General features: G+C 39.9%; 1 protein-coding gene across 1 annotated transcript in view; it reads right to left on the reverse strand.

The window, feature by feature from the left end:
• The window catches only part of LOC126335814 (uncharacterized), a 98,076-nt gene that overhangs the window by 2,103 nt on the left and 77,935 nt on the right, over positions 1-18,038 (reverse strand). Inside the window, exon 4 of the mRNA XM_049999279.1 lies at positions 7,948-8,824. Coding sequence (XP_049855236.1) covers positions 7,948-8,824 — 877 coding nt within the window. The remainder of the gene's footprint in view (positions 1-7,947; positions 8,825-18,038) is intronic.

Below are 18,038 nucleotides of genomic sequence, written 5' to 3' on the forward strand. Positions count from 1 at the left end.
TTCATCTTATATCCTCCTTTCAAGACACTATCCTTTCCGTTCAACTGCTCTTCCAAGTCCTTTCCTGTCTCCGACAGAATTACAATGTCATCGGCAAACCTCAAAGTTATTATTTCTTCTCCATGGATTTTAATACCTACTCCGAATTTTTCTTTTGTTTCCTTTATTGCTTGCTCAATATACAGATTGAATAACATCCGGGAAAGGCTACAACCCTGTCTCACTCCCTTCCCAACCACTGCCTCCTTTTCATGTCACTCGACTCTTATAACTGCCATCTGGTTTCTGTACAAATTGTAAATTACCTTTCGCTCCCTGTATTTTAACCCTGCCACCTTCAGAATTTGAAAGAGAGTATTCCAGTCAATATTGTCAAACGCTTTCTCTAAGTCTACAAATGCTAGTAACGTAGGTTTGCCTTTGCTTAATCTAGCTTCTAAGGTAAGTCGTAGGGTCAGTACTACCTCACGTGTTCCAATATTTCTATTGAATCCAAACAGATCTTCCCCGAGGTCGGGTTCTACTAGTTTTTCCATTCGTCTGTAAAGAATTCGCGTTAGTACTTGGCAGCCATGACTTATTAAACTGATTGTTCGGTAATTTTCACATCTGTCAACACCTGCTTTATTTGGGATTGGAATTATTATATTCTTCTTGAAGTCTGAGGGTATTTCACCTGTCTCATACATCTTCCTCACCAGATGGCAGAGTTTTGTCAGGACTGGCTCTCCCAAGGCTGTCAGTAGTTCTAATGGAATGTTGTCTACTCCCAGGGCCTTTTTTCGACTCAGGTCTTTCAGTGCTCTTTCAAACTCTTCACGCAGTATCGTATCTCCCATTTCATCTTCATCTACTTCCTCTCCTATTTCCATAATATTGTCCTCAAGTACATCGCTCTTGTATAGACCCTCTATATACTCCTCCTTCCACCTTTCTGCTTTTCCTTCTTTGCTTAGAACTGGGTTTCCATCTGAGCTCTTGATATTCATACAAGTGGTTCTCTTTTCTCCAAAGGTCTCTCTAATTTTCCTGTTGGCAGTATCTATCTTACCCCTAGCGAGATAAGTCTCTACATCCTTACATTTGTCCTCTAACCATCCCTGCTTAGCCATTTTGCACTTCCTGTCGATCTCATTTTTGAGACGTTTGTATTCCTTTTTGCCTTCTTCATTTACTGCATTTTTATATTTTCTCCTTTCATCAATTAAATTCAATATTTCTTCTGTTACCCAAGGATTTTTACTAGCCCTCGTCTTTTTACCTACTTGATCCTCTGCTGCCTTCACTACTTCATCCCTCAAAGCTACCCATTCTTCTTCTACTGTATTTCTTTCCCCCTCTCTTATCAATGGTTCCCTTATGCTCTCCCTGAAACTCTGTACAATCTCTAGTTCTTCCAGTTTATCCAGGTCCCATCTCCTTAAATTCCCACTTTTTTGCAGTTTCTCCAGTTTTAATCTACAGTTCATAACCAATATATTGTGGTCAGAGTCCACATCTGCGCCTGGAAATGTCTTACAATTTAAAACCTGGTTCCTAAATCTCTGTCTTACCATTATATAATCTATCTGAAACCTGTCAGTATCTGCAGGCTTCTTCCATGTATACAGCCGTCTTTTATGATTCTTGAACCAAGTGTTAGCTATGATTAAGTTGTGCTCTGTGCAAAATTCTACCAGGAGGCTTCCTCTTTCATTTCTTAGCCCCAATCCATATTCACCTACTATGTTTCCTTCTCTCCCTTTTCCTACTATCGAATTGCAGTCACCCGTGACTATTAAATTTTCGTCTCCCTTCACTATCTGAATAATTTCTTTGATTTCATCATACATTTCTTCAATTTCTTCGTCATCTGCAGAGCTAGCTGGCATTTAAACTTGTGCTACTGTAGTAGGCGTAGGCTTCGTGTCTATCTTCGCAACAATAATGCATTCACTATGCTGTTGGTAGTAGCTTACCCGCACTCCTATTTTTTTTATTCATTATTAAACCTACTCCTGCATTACCCCTATCTGATTTTGTATTTATAATCCTGTATTCGCCTGACCAAAATAATTCCCACTATATCTAACTTTCACTTACCCATTTCCCTTTTTAAATTTTCTAACCTACCTGCCCGATTAAGGGATCTGACATTCCACGCTCCGATCCGTAGAAAGTCAGTTTTCTTTCTCCTGATGACGACGTCCTCTTGAGTAGCCCCCGCGCGGATATCCGAATGGGGGACTATTTTACCTCCGGAATATTTTATCCAAGAGGACGCCCTCATCATTTAACCATACAGTAAAGCTGCATGCCATCTGGAAAAATTACGGCCGTAGTTTCCCCTTGCTTTCAGCCGTTCGCAGTACCAGCACAGCAAGGCCGTTTTGGTTAATGTTACAAAGCCGGATCAGTCAATCATCCAGACTGTTGCCCCTGCAACTATTGAAAAGGCTGCTGCCCCTCTTCACGAACCACGCGTTTGTCTGGCCTCTCAACAGATATTCCTCCGTTGTGGTTGCACCTACGGTACGGCTATATGTATTGCTGAAGCACGCAAGCCTCCCCACCAACGGCAAGGTCCGTGGTTCACTCTAATTACTAATTCATATATAAGTACGACTACGTACTAACCATTTACAAATTGTTTTTTCATTAATGCAGATGTGAATTAGTAATTTCTAACACACCACCTCTCTTATATTAAATAAACAGAAAATCTTCTGTGGAATACAAAATGTCAAAGGCCAACTTTATCAGTTTGTTTTCAGATTGAACTTTGCTTTCTCTCAGACGTTTTATATCGTGGGTAAGGGAAAAAAAAATTTTGGTGATAGAATTGTGCACCACTTTTTGTGAAAAGACAATCTAAATGTGGAATAATGAATGTCGTTTTCTCTTCCAATATTGTAATTATATGCACCATTGTTCTTGTTGTAGTTTAATGGGTTACTTACGAGAAATGTAATGAGGGAGTAGAAATACAGTGATGCACTAGTCAAAATACCTAACCCCAGGAGCAGGTATCTACAATATAATCATGGGTGAGTATCACATACTATTCTTACAGCACTTTCGTGACCAATGGAAACTTTCTTTCTAAAAGTAAAGCTATCCCATAACATTATTCCACATGACAGTATTGAGCGGGAATATGCAGAGTATGTTAACGATTTGTCTTCCCCCAAGGTTTCCAGTGACTAATTGTCAATGTGTAAGAACTGAGTTCTTATAGGAGTTCTAAATTTTTTTTTCAACTTCAGTTCTCATCAACATCGATACATAAAAACTTCGATGTTTACAGCACACTTACTATTTCCTCATCATTTGTTTTATTTATCAACTGGTACAGTACCTCTAAAAGTGAATATGTTGTCTTTTGGACATTGATAGTGAGACCATTTGCCTTTCAATAATGTTTTCAAAAGCAGTATTTACCATTTCTTCTGTTGCTCTATTTATTATCAGAATGAACAAAATGTTAGTGTCTTCAGCAGTTCGATGAATGATATTAATCAAACGAAAGACAAATATAATACCTTAATTCGTATTCAAAGTGATGTCCACTGGCCACAATTGTCTTTACGATAATATTTATGTAGTTGCTGGAAACTGTCACATAAGGATTCTTTTGAAATTATGGAGCAATGCCAATCAAAATATGATGTGGACATCTTTACAAAAATGTTCAAATGTGTGTGAAATCTTATGGGACTTAACTGGTAAGGTCAGCAGCTCCTAAGCTTGCACACTACTTAACCTAAATTATCCTAAGGACAAACAAACACCCACCCATGCCCGAAGGAGGACTCGAACTTCCGCCGGGACCAGTCGCACAGTCAATGCCTGCAGTGCCTAAGACCGCTCGGCTAATCCAGCGCGGCGACAGCTTTACACGGCGACTGTTTTCAGTTAGCCAAAGCTTTGTGGATGATGGCGTCCACACTGTCTTTGCCAGTTCCTGGGTTATCCAATTCTGTGCCAATATATATAATTTGAGAAACAACAGTAGACTTAGCACTGAGCTTCGTGAATTCGTGAATCCACGTAAGTGATTTCTCTCCACCAGAAGAATCTTCCACGGCTTTATTCGTTGAGTTCTTGAGGACAATTTTCGGCATTCATTTGTTTAATAACGCATTATCCATTGGTTGACTGTACCGTTAATTTATCTAGAAGGACAATGTTACTCAAACAGCCAGACGCATTAGATAGGTCACAAAAAAGGGCAGCCAGTGCCATTTTGTCATTTTTTGCTTGTAAAATTTGGTGATGAATGTATAAATAGCATTTTTAGTCAATAAATCTTATGAAATGCAAACTGTGATGTACAAAGGATGCTATTGTTGCACAGGTAAGATACTATTTTCGAATACACTACTATCTGAAATAGTGTGGGAAATTATGTCAATAGTGAAACTGGTAGGTAGTTATTGACGTGTTTCCTATCACCTATCTTATAGAGATGTGGTGAATGCGTGAACATTGTGTTCTGTTAAAAATCATTGAAAACTAGATCGAGAGGCGAGAGATGTTCGTGTAAGTGTGCAGAACAGAGGTAGTGAGGAGAAAGTGTGTTTGCTACTGGGCCAACCCTTCTGGAACGGAACTGAAATTGATGGTGATGCACAACGAGTGAGGCACCTCTCAAAACTTATTGCCGATAATCGACGAACATAACAGCAGACAAAATCGGCAAAGTGTGACTAAGGCTGGCACAGAATCGAATGACCGAGAAAATAGTAAGGACGCCATCATTCACAAAGTTTCGGATAATTGTTTTCCATTCAAAATAGATCACTGATGAATTTCGCAATGCACAATTGTCCGCATCACATTTTGATTGACATTGATCACTAACTGAAAAAGAAACTTTCCCCGACTTTTTCCAGCCACTGTATAAATGTTGCCAAAAAGTGAACTGTGGCCAGTAGACATTGCTTTCAAGGCCAATAAAGGTATTCTATATGTGTTTCATTTGACTAATATCATTCACCAAACTTGTAATTCAGTCTTAGCGGTATTCTTAGTGGTATATCTTCAATTAATTACGAGCAAGTGCCTTATTAATGTGATGAGGTGCCAGTAGTAGTCCAGTGTTAAGGCCAACAATGAAGTGTCCAGTGTGGCTGCAGACGTCGATACAGAGGTGTAGAAAGTTTAGACTTTAGAGTTGTACTGTGTGCTTTTCCCGAAAGTCCCATCGCAATGTTTCTTACTACTCCTGCACTTTATTACGAACAATATTTGCGTTTTCTAGGCTCCTGAACTCGATGCAGTGATGATGTGGTATGTTGGTTTGGGCGCTTAACAGTCGGATCTAAAATCTAAAACTCTGATAAATTAATTGGCATGATCTAAAACATCATGACAAGAATATGTGGCTGGACGGAGTTTGGTCTAATACAGCATGAGACAGCCTATATGACCAGCTAAAAATTCCAGACTAAAACGTTAGACTGAAGGCTAAACACTATACAAAATTTTTAAAACAGATGGCAGGATTCCACTTAAATTTGCTTCACTCACTTAAAACTTGGCATACAATGATCTGTACGACACAGCCTTCACAGAATGAGGAACTCTCCCGCCGGAGGGTACAGTCCTACATTAACGATAATGACATGTACAGAGGTTGGTCAGAGCGACTTCATCCTATTGGAGTGACTGGTATGTGGTAAGTCACAGAAGAATCGTTTGCTTCACTGACCACTTCTTCTTATCCCTTATTGCTAGCAACCAATCCTGCGAAAATCGAACATTCGACAGCGAGATGGAAGTATGCCTTTGATTCCCTGTAGATCTTGGGTTTTTGGTTAGCTTAATCATTTCCACAGATTCCTCATGCTTCAGTATTAAGCGGAATGATACGTACTCCCATCGGTCTTGAAAAGCATTAGTTTTTCCTGAAATGTTTGAGACATTTTCTTTGCAGGCAACATTTACTGCAGTAATGTGGGACACTAAAGGAAGAAAAGCACATAAGAAATGTTTTCTATCGATGATGTCTCATCTACTCCACTGCCTCCAAAATTGATGCACTAAGTACACTGTACTGATTGAAAAAGCGAATCCTGAAAATATGATCCGAGAAAATGGCAGAACAGCTAAAGGCTAAAGGAATCCCCTTGATCCGAACCATCAGTCTATGACATCTGAAACTTAATACAATGGCTTAAAAGTTAAATTAGGAGTCAGTTCATTTCAGAAATTTGTTGAACGTCAAACAATGCGGGATCTCTTAGAGATACGAGGGGGGAGAACACTTCTACCCATGACGTAAAATTTCGAAGTGTACTACAGCTATCTCTAGAGCACAGTGCTTTGTGCAAATCCCTTAAGGTATCTTGGTTAGCAGTAGCTTATGGAAAAATCGTTAGACTGTTGAGGGACATGGAACGTAGGCCGCGAGAGCTGCACCGACCTCGTCCGCACAGTGGAGCCTGCTGTTTCTCTTCAGCCAAAGTAATGTAGATTATGACTAGTTACTACGGTGCTACAGTTTTATACTTGACATGCCCAAACTTTGGCATGCAGTAGTTTAGTGTCACTCGCTTCTGAAGAAAGCCAAATTGTTTGGCTGAAACCTGGGTAAAGTTTGGTTTCTATTTGCAACTGAGGCTGACGTTTTACATGTTCAGTTATCACAGTTGCTGACAGTGCTGCACAGTGTCAAACATTCTTACGCATGTTTTTCTTTTTCGCCCAATTTCACTTTGAAGGAGTAAACCACACCCGACAGATAATTTGGCATATTAGGTTTAAGGGAACGCCTTCGAAACCATGAAATATAAAAAAGTGCTTCTTATACAAATTGAAACGTAATGAACGTTCTTGAAAATAACTTCAAGAAATGAGTAAGTCGATAAACTGTTGGTCCACCTCTTGCCCCAGTGTCAACACAGTTCACGATTTTATGCCGTCGTACTAAGGACGTCCACTGCAATACGAAAAGAGATGCCCAACCAATAGGACAGTCGATGGATATGAAGGTATTTTCCGTGATTCATCTGTATCTAGATAAACTGCAAACCGTTGTGAAGTGCATGGTACAGAGTACTTATCCTGGTATAAAATGTCATAGAATATGTTTCAAGGATGAAGAACGTTTGGAATGTACGCCCTGAATTATTATGATTTGGTCACCATGAAGCAAAACACGTTACAAACTGATGTGTCATAAACTAGACAGTCCGTGAGCTAAAGATCAAACAAATGATTATTTGCAGCAGAACACAATTTTAATTTTGGTAATGCGATAGTATGCATGGTGAGGCAGCTAGGACATACCATTCCGAATACGTTCAGAACGAGTAAATATATTGATATGCGGGTTTCGCTAATATGAAGCTGGCAGTTTAGCGAATTTTCTGCCGAACGTAAGTAAATTTAGCTGCCTTAGGCACACTGACATTCTTTTCATTACACACGTTTTCTGTGGCTTTGGAAAAGCCTCAGTAGAGGATGCTGGAAACATAGTACATGAAACTTGAGATTAACAAGATAACAGCGCTGGAAACTACTGCCTCGTCTTCAAGAGAAGGGCCTATCTCATGCACGGTTCGTGTGTTCATTTTTGTGGTTATCAAATCAAGTTTTCATAATGTTGACTGTGAGCACTGGTAAATGGCATAAAGCGATTCTAGAGAGTCTTTACTGCACACTGTACTTCATCTTGACTTGGCTCATGCCCCTGTTTCTTGAGTTTCCAGATCCTTGGGAGACATAGCTATTGCCTGTTGCCTTGTAATCGTCTTAATTAGTTTATTCCACAGATAAAAGTGCAGAACTATTAAAACTGGAGGGCGTGCAGGCCATTTTCTGTTTGACGACCGACCACTCCAACTATCGGTCTAAATAATCTACGTTATTGTAGACATGGTAGATCAACTCACATAATTACTGGTAAAAGAATTAAGCTCCATATGGGAAGAACGTATTACAAAAATTGTGAGGCATCCTTACCTGAAAGTCAACAATTCTGACATCTGACAGTTCACCGTCCACATACTTAAACAGAAAGTTGTTCTTCCAGCAGTCACCATGGCCCAGCACAGGTAACCTGGTCTCCTCCTTCATTCGTTCAAGTACTTCGAAGATACTGTTAGCAGATCGGTCTATAAATCCCCGGCATTTTTCAGAATATTTTTCATACCCTGGACACTTATTCAGTTCATCTGCCAGTGCGGACATGATCTTAGACCCTATTGCTCTGAAATAGTCCTGAGTACGCTTGTCTGTGAACATAGTCTCATTGAACACGCTCTTGTAATGAGGCTGTTTGTCGAGTAGAAAGGCCGAGGCGGCATGCAATCTGGCGTACGCTCGCAGGACCGCCTTGCAGTGTTGGTAGTTCAGAAGACTTTGCCCCTCAGCCATCCTGAAGCCACCCTCTGACAGGTCCTCCAGCACAAGGAAGAGTGCCGGCTGCTGACCCCCGTCGTAGCATCGAGCTGTCAGCGGCCGGAAGTCCTCACCCTCCAACGATGCCAGCATTTTGTGGATCTGCGGCATCACCTCACTCAGCATCTGCGTCTCTGTTCTGAACACCAGGTGATTTTTCTTGAAGTCCTTCATTGGCCCAAAGTCAAGAGCAGTTTTCACTAGCAGTGATTCCTTTTTAGCCTCTTGATCATTATCTTTGCCCTTCAGAATGGCAGTCACTCTGAACAACAAACTTGTAATGCCAGCTCCTGGTGGACAAGCGTATTGTACTTTAATTGAATCTACAGAAGCTTGATTTCCAACCTTATTTATCAGTACAGATTCTATGAACTCCTGATTTATCCAGGATGGAGGCGGTGGTCGAGTTTCGTTGAGCGATTCCATGCTGTTGTGTACTCTTCACCTGAAAACGTAAAAAAAGATTCCATCGTAGTAGTCAACTTGCTGAGTGTTAGCTTTATTACATTTAATATCAGGTTATTTATAAACAGGATGAGGCACTTGTTTTGTCATTAACACATGATGTCCAAAGTTAACTGGATCCAAAAGCCATTCCTCTCATTTGAGATAGAAGGTTTGGTACTTTAAAATTGTAAACTTAAATTACTATCCTCCAATGGAATGCATCATGAGTGAGATCTAACAGAGAAAATCTGCTCTATGCAGTTCACATCACTCCTGCATTGATTTCGGTTAGACACAGTTGAAGCCTAACTTTCTAGTTCACTTGTCCTAATATAACAATCTCAGAAGTAGAGGACAGGATTGGCAGATTGGCAACGCTGTAAAGTTTTATCACACAAGTAACTAACCACACTGCGTATGTGGGGGTGTGTAACCATTTATCTGAATGGGAGGACATTATTTTCCTTATGTAAACAAACCAGCCAGTTCCCGTTTCTTAATTTAACGGCCCTTAGGTAAACAAACTGTCCACTTCACCACATGTTGTGTTTATTTAAGCAATAATTAATTGCCAATCATTGTCATGATAATTACTATAATTTATGAGCAATATGGCGGCCTACTCAGTGAACTAGCCTTTTACACTGATGAGCCAGGACATTATGACCACCTGTTTAATAGCTTGTTTGCCCATCTTCGGAACGAAATACATTACTGATTTTGCCTATCAGGTACCGAACAGTTTGTAGGTAGTTTTGTGGAGGTATGTGCAATAGATATCTACGTGTAAGGCATGTAATTCGAGTAAATAACAGGCAGCTCATATGGGTACGTGGTGATGGCGCCCGATAGTGCTCCAGGTGGGTTCTGTAGGATTTACATCAGGCGAGGTCGCCTAAACATCAACATGAGTTCACTATAATGCTCCTCAAACTACTGAAGCATGGTTCTGGCTGAAAGACCTGGACAAGTATTCAGCTGAAATATGACATCGCCATCAGGGAAGACATCAAGCATGAATGGATGCAGGTGGTTTGCAGCTGTCAGCGTGTCTTCTATTAGCGCCACAGGTCCCACGCAGTCGCAGGATAATGTCTCTCATAGCACAATACTGCCCCCACCACCCTGTGCCCGCGGCACGCTGCATGTTTCGAGCCGCTGTTCACCTCGTTGACGGCGTTTGTGGAGACGGTGAATCGACCTACTGTGGCAAAAATATAATTAACCCAGAGAACTGAAACGTTTCTGTTGATCAAAGGTCGATTCCTGACGGTTCCATGTTCACTGCGATCGTAAATGACGATATCGTTGGGTCAACGTTTGAACACGTAGGAGTGGTCTGCTGCTGAGATTCATGTTCAACAATGTATGATGAACGGCGTGCACCAAAACACTTGTGTATGCGTGACGACTGTATTCTTTCGGCAGAGATGCCACAGATCACCATCTATCCAACTTTTCAAAGCAGACAAGATTCCGAACACCATGTTCTGTAACGAGTCACACCTAGTGGTATGTTTTTCTGTCCTTCTACATCTTTCCATAGATGGTCATGACAGTAGCACTCTAACGTTCGACTAGCAACGTCAAACTGTAGAAGAAAGAGGGTATTTTTTTAGTTCACTGAAGTGTTAAGCTCCGTATTTACAGATGTATTCTTTTTTTATAGAGGATATCAGAAACGGGTATGAGGGTGTATTACCGTACGGGGAACTGAAGATGCTTCAAGGTGGTGCTGTTTCTTGCACGAAGTACAGGCTAAGAGCGCCTCTCTTTGGGTGCTGGGATGACGCTAAGGAGCGGTGGGGATGGACTTAGTAGGAGACAACCGATAGCAGCACGGTGGTGGTGGTGTGGGAGATAAGTAATTATTTATTGAGTCATCAGTTACTGTCATTAAAATGAGAGTTATCACTTTATGCTAAATGCATTTGAACACCTGGGTAGACATAAAGCCGAGTCTCAGACACGGCCGCTATATTTCCCATAAATTGTGTTAGATATCATGACAGTTATTCTCCATTAATTATGTCCTAAATAAACAAAACATGCAGGGAAATGGCCAGTTTGTTCGCATGAGGACCATTAAATTAGGCTGGCGCTTCTGGCTCTCATGTTTCCATAAGAGAACAATGAGGAAAAATGCCCTTCCCCATTCAGGTAGAACGGGTACACACCTCTAAATAACTCTCTCTTGGCCTTTTGATTTACAAAACACTTGCCACATATAATTTGTATAGTACCACCATATGTCAAAAGGCATAACCATTGCATATCTGGGAGTCAGTTAATAATGGCTACACACTAATTTTTATTATTGCATGCACATACACTGACAGAGCTACGATGACAGCATAAAAAGTACAAAGAATGTTTGTACAAGCTACTTTTTTTTAAATTCTGTGGGGATGACGAGCCTTATGTAAGTACACACGAATTTCTTTGCCTACATCTGGTAGTGGTAACACACCATACATACTCCACACAGCTTCACAACACGTATCAATGTTTTTAGTGAATACATGCTTGGAAATGTTGTCATTCGTCCACTCTGAAAGAGCATACCAAATATTTCCCAAAAAAATCTGTAGAGATAATCTCCCCAACTAACATGGTCATTGACTGCCCACAGCATTGCTGGACTGGCGCACACCAAGTTTCCGAATGTCACTTCCTATTCTTATCACTGGTAATTTTAATAATTTTCGGATAGTCACTGACACATGCTGAGTGACAACACAGTAACTCAGGGGGTGCAGTTTAAACATCCGACAGAGAAGTGCCACTACTCGTATGATGAAAACATAACATTCTTGGCACTAAACTGAGGATTTTGAAACACTATTAGAGCAATAAATTCGTGTCCTGGTGGTATGCGCAAAATAATACATTAGCTACCGCTCAAATTTAGACGGTACATAACAGTGAATGGAAACACCTTAAAGTTTGCATTAAGCTACTGTAGCCACACATATTGTGATGAAGATCTAGGTGGTGGTGGTCACTCACGATAGTACAAGAATATTTCCTTTATATTATATGGTGATATTCCACCGGTGGACCAATCCTGATGCTATATCGTGGACTAAGAGCTGGACAAAACACGCGACGGGAACCTAAAGTCCATCAAATCAGGTAAGGGCAGTGGAAAACGAATGGCTTCTATAAATCAGGCTGTTCAACTGCATTATCAGCAGGAGCCCACTGCAGTACAGGAGAGAGAAAAATGTTACTGAAAGTAGCAAATAATAACAACAACAATGAGAAAGAGAAGGAGGAATTAAAGAAACAGTTATCTTCTTTCTGCTCTTCTCTTTTGGTGGTTTGTGATCTTTGTTGCTTCATGGTGATGGCAGTGTTGCTCTAACAAGGTATAGATTAAGAACGCCTATCTTGGGATGATGGAGTGATGCTAAGGAGTGGTGGGAGTAGTGATGGCGTTGGTGGTGGTGGTGGCGGGGTGGAACGACCATTAGGAGCACAGTTAGGCAGTGGGAGCCGGAAGAAGTCATTTTTTGAGTCACAAATTACCATAATTAAAATGACAGTTATAACTTTACACTAAAAGCTTTGAACACTTAGTAGACAACTGACATACCAAAAAATCACGACCACTGCACACCGTGACTGAATGCCGGCTGGTGTCGTTGCGGGCGTGTGAAGCGGTAACAAAAGAAGTATGTAAGCGGAGCAAACACGGATGGGTGAGCGCCCTATCGAAGGTATGGGCTGCAAATGGGGGAATCCATGGAGATAAGCGACTTTGATAAAACGAAGGTTATTATCATGCAGAGCCTCTGAACGAGTATTTCGAAACCAGTGGAGACTGTAGAGGGCTTTGGAACTGGTTTATTACGCATTGGCAGTTACATGATAGACTATGGCATATCTTTTCTTTCACGTTTATGGTGAACCTTAGTATTGCAATTTTTTTTCCACTAGCACATTTTAATCGTATGTACTTAACCGTTACAGAGACACAACTTGTGCTTGTAAATTTTTCCTTTTCTGGTAAAGTCTTGCAATAATCTTGTTCAGGAGTAACAGATCTACATACTTCAGCAGCTTAGTAGAGTCAGCTTGGTACTTATATAAATAAACGGTAAGAGTTCATGTAACGGTCATGTGGCTGACACCTTGGCAGACCATGCATCGTGGTTTTGCACCTGATGAATTTTCAAAGTTTGTACTAATCCATTTTTTTAACAAGTCTTACCATATTGAGAATAGGTAATGCTCTGCCTTTGTCAGCAAATAGTATTATCGTTATGATATTCTGTACGTATTTCTAGTATTACGATGAGTCTTTGTGATGTTTTTATTTTGAAGGTATTATATTAAGGGGAGACTGTGTAAATGATGATCACATTTTCTTGGGATTTCAGGACGATATTTTTTTCTGTTGTAGAAGGTGTGAGATTATCATTGCTTTTTAAGTAATTTTCTTCTTTGCTGGACTTGATTTCTTTTCCTCTATGGTGATTTGTGGTTGGATACGTAAATTCATTTTCCTGGTGATTGCTCTTTTTCCGCCATGTGATGATAGTCATCTTGTCAAGTCTGACATATACTCGTTATTTTGGCCAAATTATTCATGTTGTTATGTTGACTGATGCACAATGAATGACTTTAAACTGTCTCTTTCCACAGGTCCAATAGTGCACTATACAAACTTTCCTTCTTCTCCTCACGTCCTATTTGTTCCCATAATTATTGGAGCTTCTATTTTTCCCGTGTGTTCTCTGAATGTACATCACAATTTATTTTTCATAGAACTGTGATGCTCACGTTACCGAATGTGATATACTTTGCTCTTGATTTTTTTTTCCACACGCCACCACTATAACTTTGTATGCAATTCTTGTCAGACAGCAACTAAGTTTTCATATTACTCTGATATGTGGACTTCATAAATACTTTTGAAAAACTGATTTTGTTTATCGATGTAATATGTATGCTAGTATGTATACTAGTTCACCATTTTATTTCATTGCGAGGACATACCCTCTTGACTTATATGAAGCATTCGTACTTTATTTGCACTATACACAGATACTAAAATATTTTCATTAGAAGCAGTTGTTAGCTCTCATATTTTATTTGATCAGAGATTGTAGAGTCTTATACCATGGCTAGTGACTAGCTTGTACATCACTTAAAGTTATACATACTGTAGATGCCTCGTAATGAGTGGTTCGGTTCTTGTTAGTGTGTATGGACTATTTTTTTCAGTATAATCTGAGTTTGTTGCCTCCTCATTACTGCCGAAGCAAAATTTTTCTGATGTCGGTGTCAGTGGAACTGCAGGATTGTCTTGCACTGATGACAGTGACGGTGGGTCTGAAAGACTGTCTCATTGTGCTTTCCAAATAATATTTATATTTTCATTGTCTGCGGGACTGCAAGATTTTCCTTCAATGTGTCATCTAGTTTTACTACACATTTATAGTTGGCAGTTAAATTACAAGTTTTACTTCTCTGAGGACACTTCTTGTGCCGCAACCTAGGGTAGTGACAAATATTTGTTTTTGTACTTAGGACAGTAATATGTATTCTATCGGCTCTCTGTAAAGTAAAATTTCCTAGTCTCAGCAGTGTCAATGATATCACCAAGCCTGTGAAATTTTGGTCCACCGGACCGCAGGGTAATGATGGGTGTCATGTATAATTTTGGTACATGAATCGATTGTGAGAGAACAGCGATGTTGTAAAGCTGTATCGCAGAAATATCTCTGACGTGTGAGAGTGCGCAGTGTAGTAGACAATGTTAAGCTGTGTTAGAGTGAGGAAGCACTTGCTATGTTATGTTTCAAATGTAAAATCTCAATTTATCTGTTTGTTCAATCGACATGATCATGTCAAGAAACTGATTTGTGAAGGAGGAAGTCTAATGGAATGTCAGAGCTATATATTATTATGATGTTACTTCTTTTCCACTATTGCTGCGTCATCGGACAAAGTTGGTTATTTTCCTGAGAGTTACTAGATTTGAGAGATCGTAAAGTGTATTGTTTGAATGTTAAGACGTTCATTAAATTTAAAATCAGCCTTAAGCACTTTTTCACAGTATACAAAAAAACTGAGTGTGGTCATTTATGCGTGTATTTCATGTTTTTTTTTAACAACCTTTCTCTTACTTTTTTAAATCGATAATGGAACCAAGTGTCCGAAAAATTGGATTTGTAACTAACAGAGACCTCATTGCATCTCTCGAGTGCCTCTGTGTAGATACAGTAATTAAAAGCTTTAGCATAGTGGCGTGCAAGACAGAGCAGTACTGCAACGCCTTATCATGATTTGCGCAGAATAGAGGTAAGGGCAAAATATTTTTTTTTTCATTTATTCAATCAGGGCCAACTTATGTCATTCAGAGATAGTTTTTGTGATCCGTTTTGCAAAACCAATTATTGTAGCTATCATGTCAAAGTTCATTACTCAGTCAGTTTATACTGTTCAAAATTCTTACAGTCAGATTGCTAATTTTTACAGTATGGAAGACTTCCCTTTTCATTGCGATAATTAATTACTGTTACAGTGCAGCTTTGCCTCCATATTGCGACAGTACAAGTTTCATTACGACAGTTCATTCATTATTACAGCTCAGAACTTAGAAACAGTACTTAAGGCAAATTTTTAATTATTCTGAGGATAACTTTCACTCATTTTTTTTAATTGTTTTAAAGAGTACTTTCACCCCCACCTAAATAAGTAAGGCTAAGCACAGTTTTCATTTTTGACGACGTTGCAGAGGAGAACCAGGCTGAAATACGAAAATACTACATCATAATAGTAATTTGAATTATGACAGATGTTCCCACTGTGCAGTGCAGGATTTCCTTTGTAGTATTAGTATCATGACTTGCCATTAGGTGCCGGCGGTACTGGTATGGAGACGCAGTGTTGAAACACAGGCACCAGTGTGCAATACAGTTGCAGACACACAGCGTGGACCGGGGCTAGATGAGAAGGACTTTACTCGTAAAGGTGTTTCATCAAAACAAAAGCAATAGTTTTGTTGCTCGACGCATTAAAGGAGTACACTGATGCGACAAAATTCATGGGATAGCGATATGTACACACATAATTGACGGTAGTATCGCGTACACAAGGTACAAAAGGGCAGTACGATGGCGGTGCTGCCATTTGTACTTGGGCAATTCTTGTGAAACGCTTTTCGACGTATTAAGTCCTTACAACAGAAATTACAAGACTTTGAGTCCGGAATTCTAGTGGGAGCTAGGCGCTTGGGAAATTCCATTTCGGAAATCATTAAGGAACTCCATATTTCCAGAGCCACAATGTCAAGAGTGTGACGAAAGTACAAATTTTATGTAGTTACATGTATTCAAAATGGGTAAGTGGTCAGCTTCTATCAGTAACCATCATGGTTTGGCGAAAAATTAAGTATCTCTTTTAATGACCACTTTACTGCCTTTTAGCCCCCCCCCTCCCCCAGCCCCCCAAATTCCTACCTATAAAGTGTCAGTATTGGCTCTTGTGAAAAAAACTTTGACAACCACTGTACTGAAACATACTAACGAATGATTTGGCCACCCAGATCGCCCGATATGAATCCCATCGAAGACTTTTAAAAGCGTAAGCGAGTGGTGAGTTCGTGCACAAAATTCTGCAGTGACAACACTTTTACCATTGTAGATATGTATAGAGGCAGCATGGCTCAGTGTTCCTGCAAGGGACTTGCAACGACATCTCAGTCCACGCCACGTCGAGTTTCTGCACTGCGCGAGGCAAAACGAGGTCCGGCGCGATGTTAGGAGATATCCCACGACACTGGTCATCTCAGTGTCTGGAGAGGTCCTCTTCCCACGCTGGGGTTGAAGAACATGGTCCGGAACTTCGAATTAACTGGTGATTTGGGAACTGCTACTAGAACAGATTGACGGCCAAATGCGCCATAAATTGTTGAAGTAGTTATAGTTACCATGGCTCAGAGTGCAGGACGCAATGCGTCATCTGAGCTGTAGTGTACGAGTTGGGTCAAGATAGGAGACCATTTCATAGTCCACTGTTGTTTCGGGTAGCAGCAGAGCAACCACTAGTGGGTTTCATGCTGTCATGGATACAGGCGGTCGTCTCGTCACTGGGCTACGTTTGTAACCTGGGACTTAAATATGGTACGCAATTAACAAATGTCAACCTCTAAAGTGGAAATTATAATGTGTTTCTGTCAAAAGTTTATTAGTTATTTCTCCTCCGCATTTTCTGACAAATGTTTCCTTGAAGCTTTGCCCGACAATGAGTCGTTTGTCATGGGGCCGCTCTCAAGTAGCGGAAGTTCAACTATAACCGCCTATAACAAGGAAAGCTGGATACTTATTGGCCCTTTGTTTCGTTGTTTGCCTCCTTGAATGACTTCTTTTGTTTTTTGTTTCTTTTTTCCTTTCTTAATTCCCACTAGTGTTAGTGAGAGATGTCCCATAAGATAAACCTGCCATTCTGTAATTCTGGGTATAAGACCAGGCACAATTTGCTAAATTACGTTAGTCACAATAACTTTCTAATTAATTTGAACCATTTAAAGTAAATAGTTTCGCAAAGGCTGTTCAATTAAGTAACAGTAATTATTTTCTATTCCAGTTACATTGTTGACATGTGAACACATGTAATTACTATATTACTGATAAAGTTAGGAAAATAACACGTAGAAATCCTTAAAGTATTCATCTACTCAATTTCTGTAACATCATAGGAACATCTGCACATAGTTACATTCCGAATAATTAAACCTTTTGTGTATAGTATTGTTTATTTCACTATTTTTGCAGTTTCGGCATCAAAAACGCTTACTTCACTTGAAACGCTTATTGTAAGAAGAAGTTCAGGCCAAAAACAATTTTCCTGCTATATTAAATTAATTTGGGATGTAAAATTCTAATTCTAAATATCGAAATCTAATATTTAACAATGTGAAACTTTAATAGCCATTTTTGAAAAGCTATACAAACACTGGCGCTGTACCAATTTGGAAGTCAGTTCCGAGATGTCGCATATGGAACCCGTGCCAGTCAAAACAGTCATAATGTACCTGGGCAATAATGTGTTTCGCTTAATATGAAGCCAGACTGTGAATTAGAGCTATTAATAATAAACGTGGGTTAACTTGAATATGGGAGTCAGTCTGTTCTGATATTTCGAGGGTGGATCCAGTGTGAATCAAATCAAAAATAACGTAATGGTGCAGTAAT

The sequence above is a fragment of the Schistocerca gregaria genome, chromosome 2 (genome assembly GCF_023897955.1).
Source record: "Schistocerca gregaria isolate iqSchGreg1 chromosome 2, iqSchGreg1.2, whole genome shotgun sequence".
Taxonomy (NCBI): Eukaryota; Metazoa; Arthropoda; class Insecta; order Orthoptera; family Acrididae; genus Schistocerca; species Schistocerca gregaria.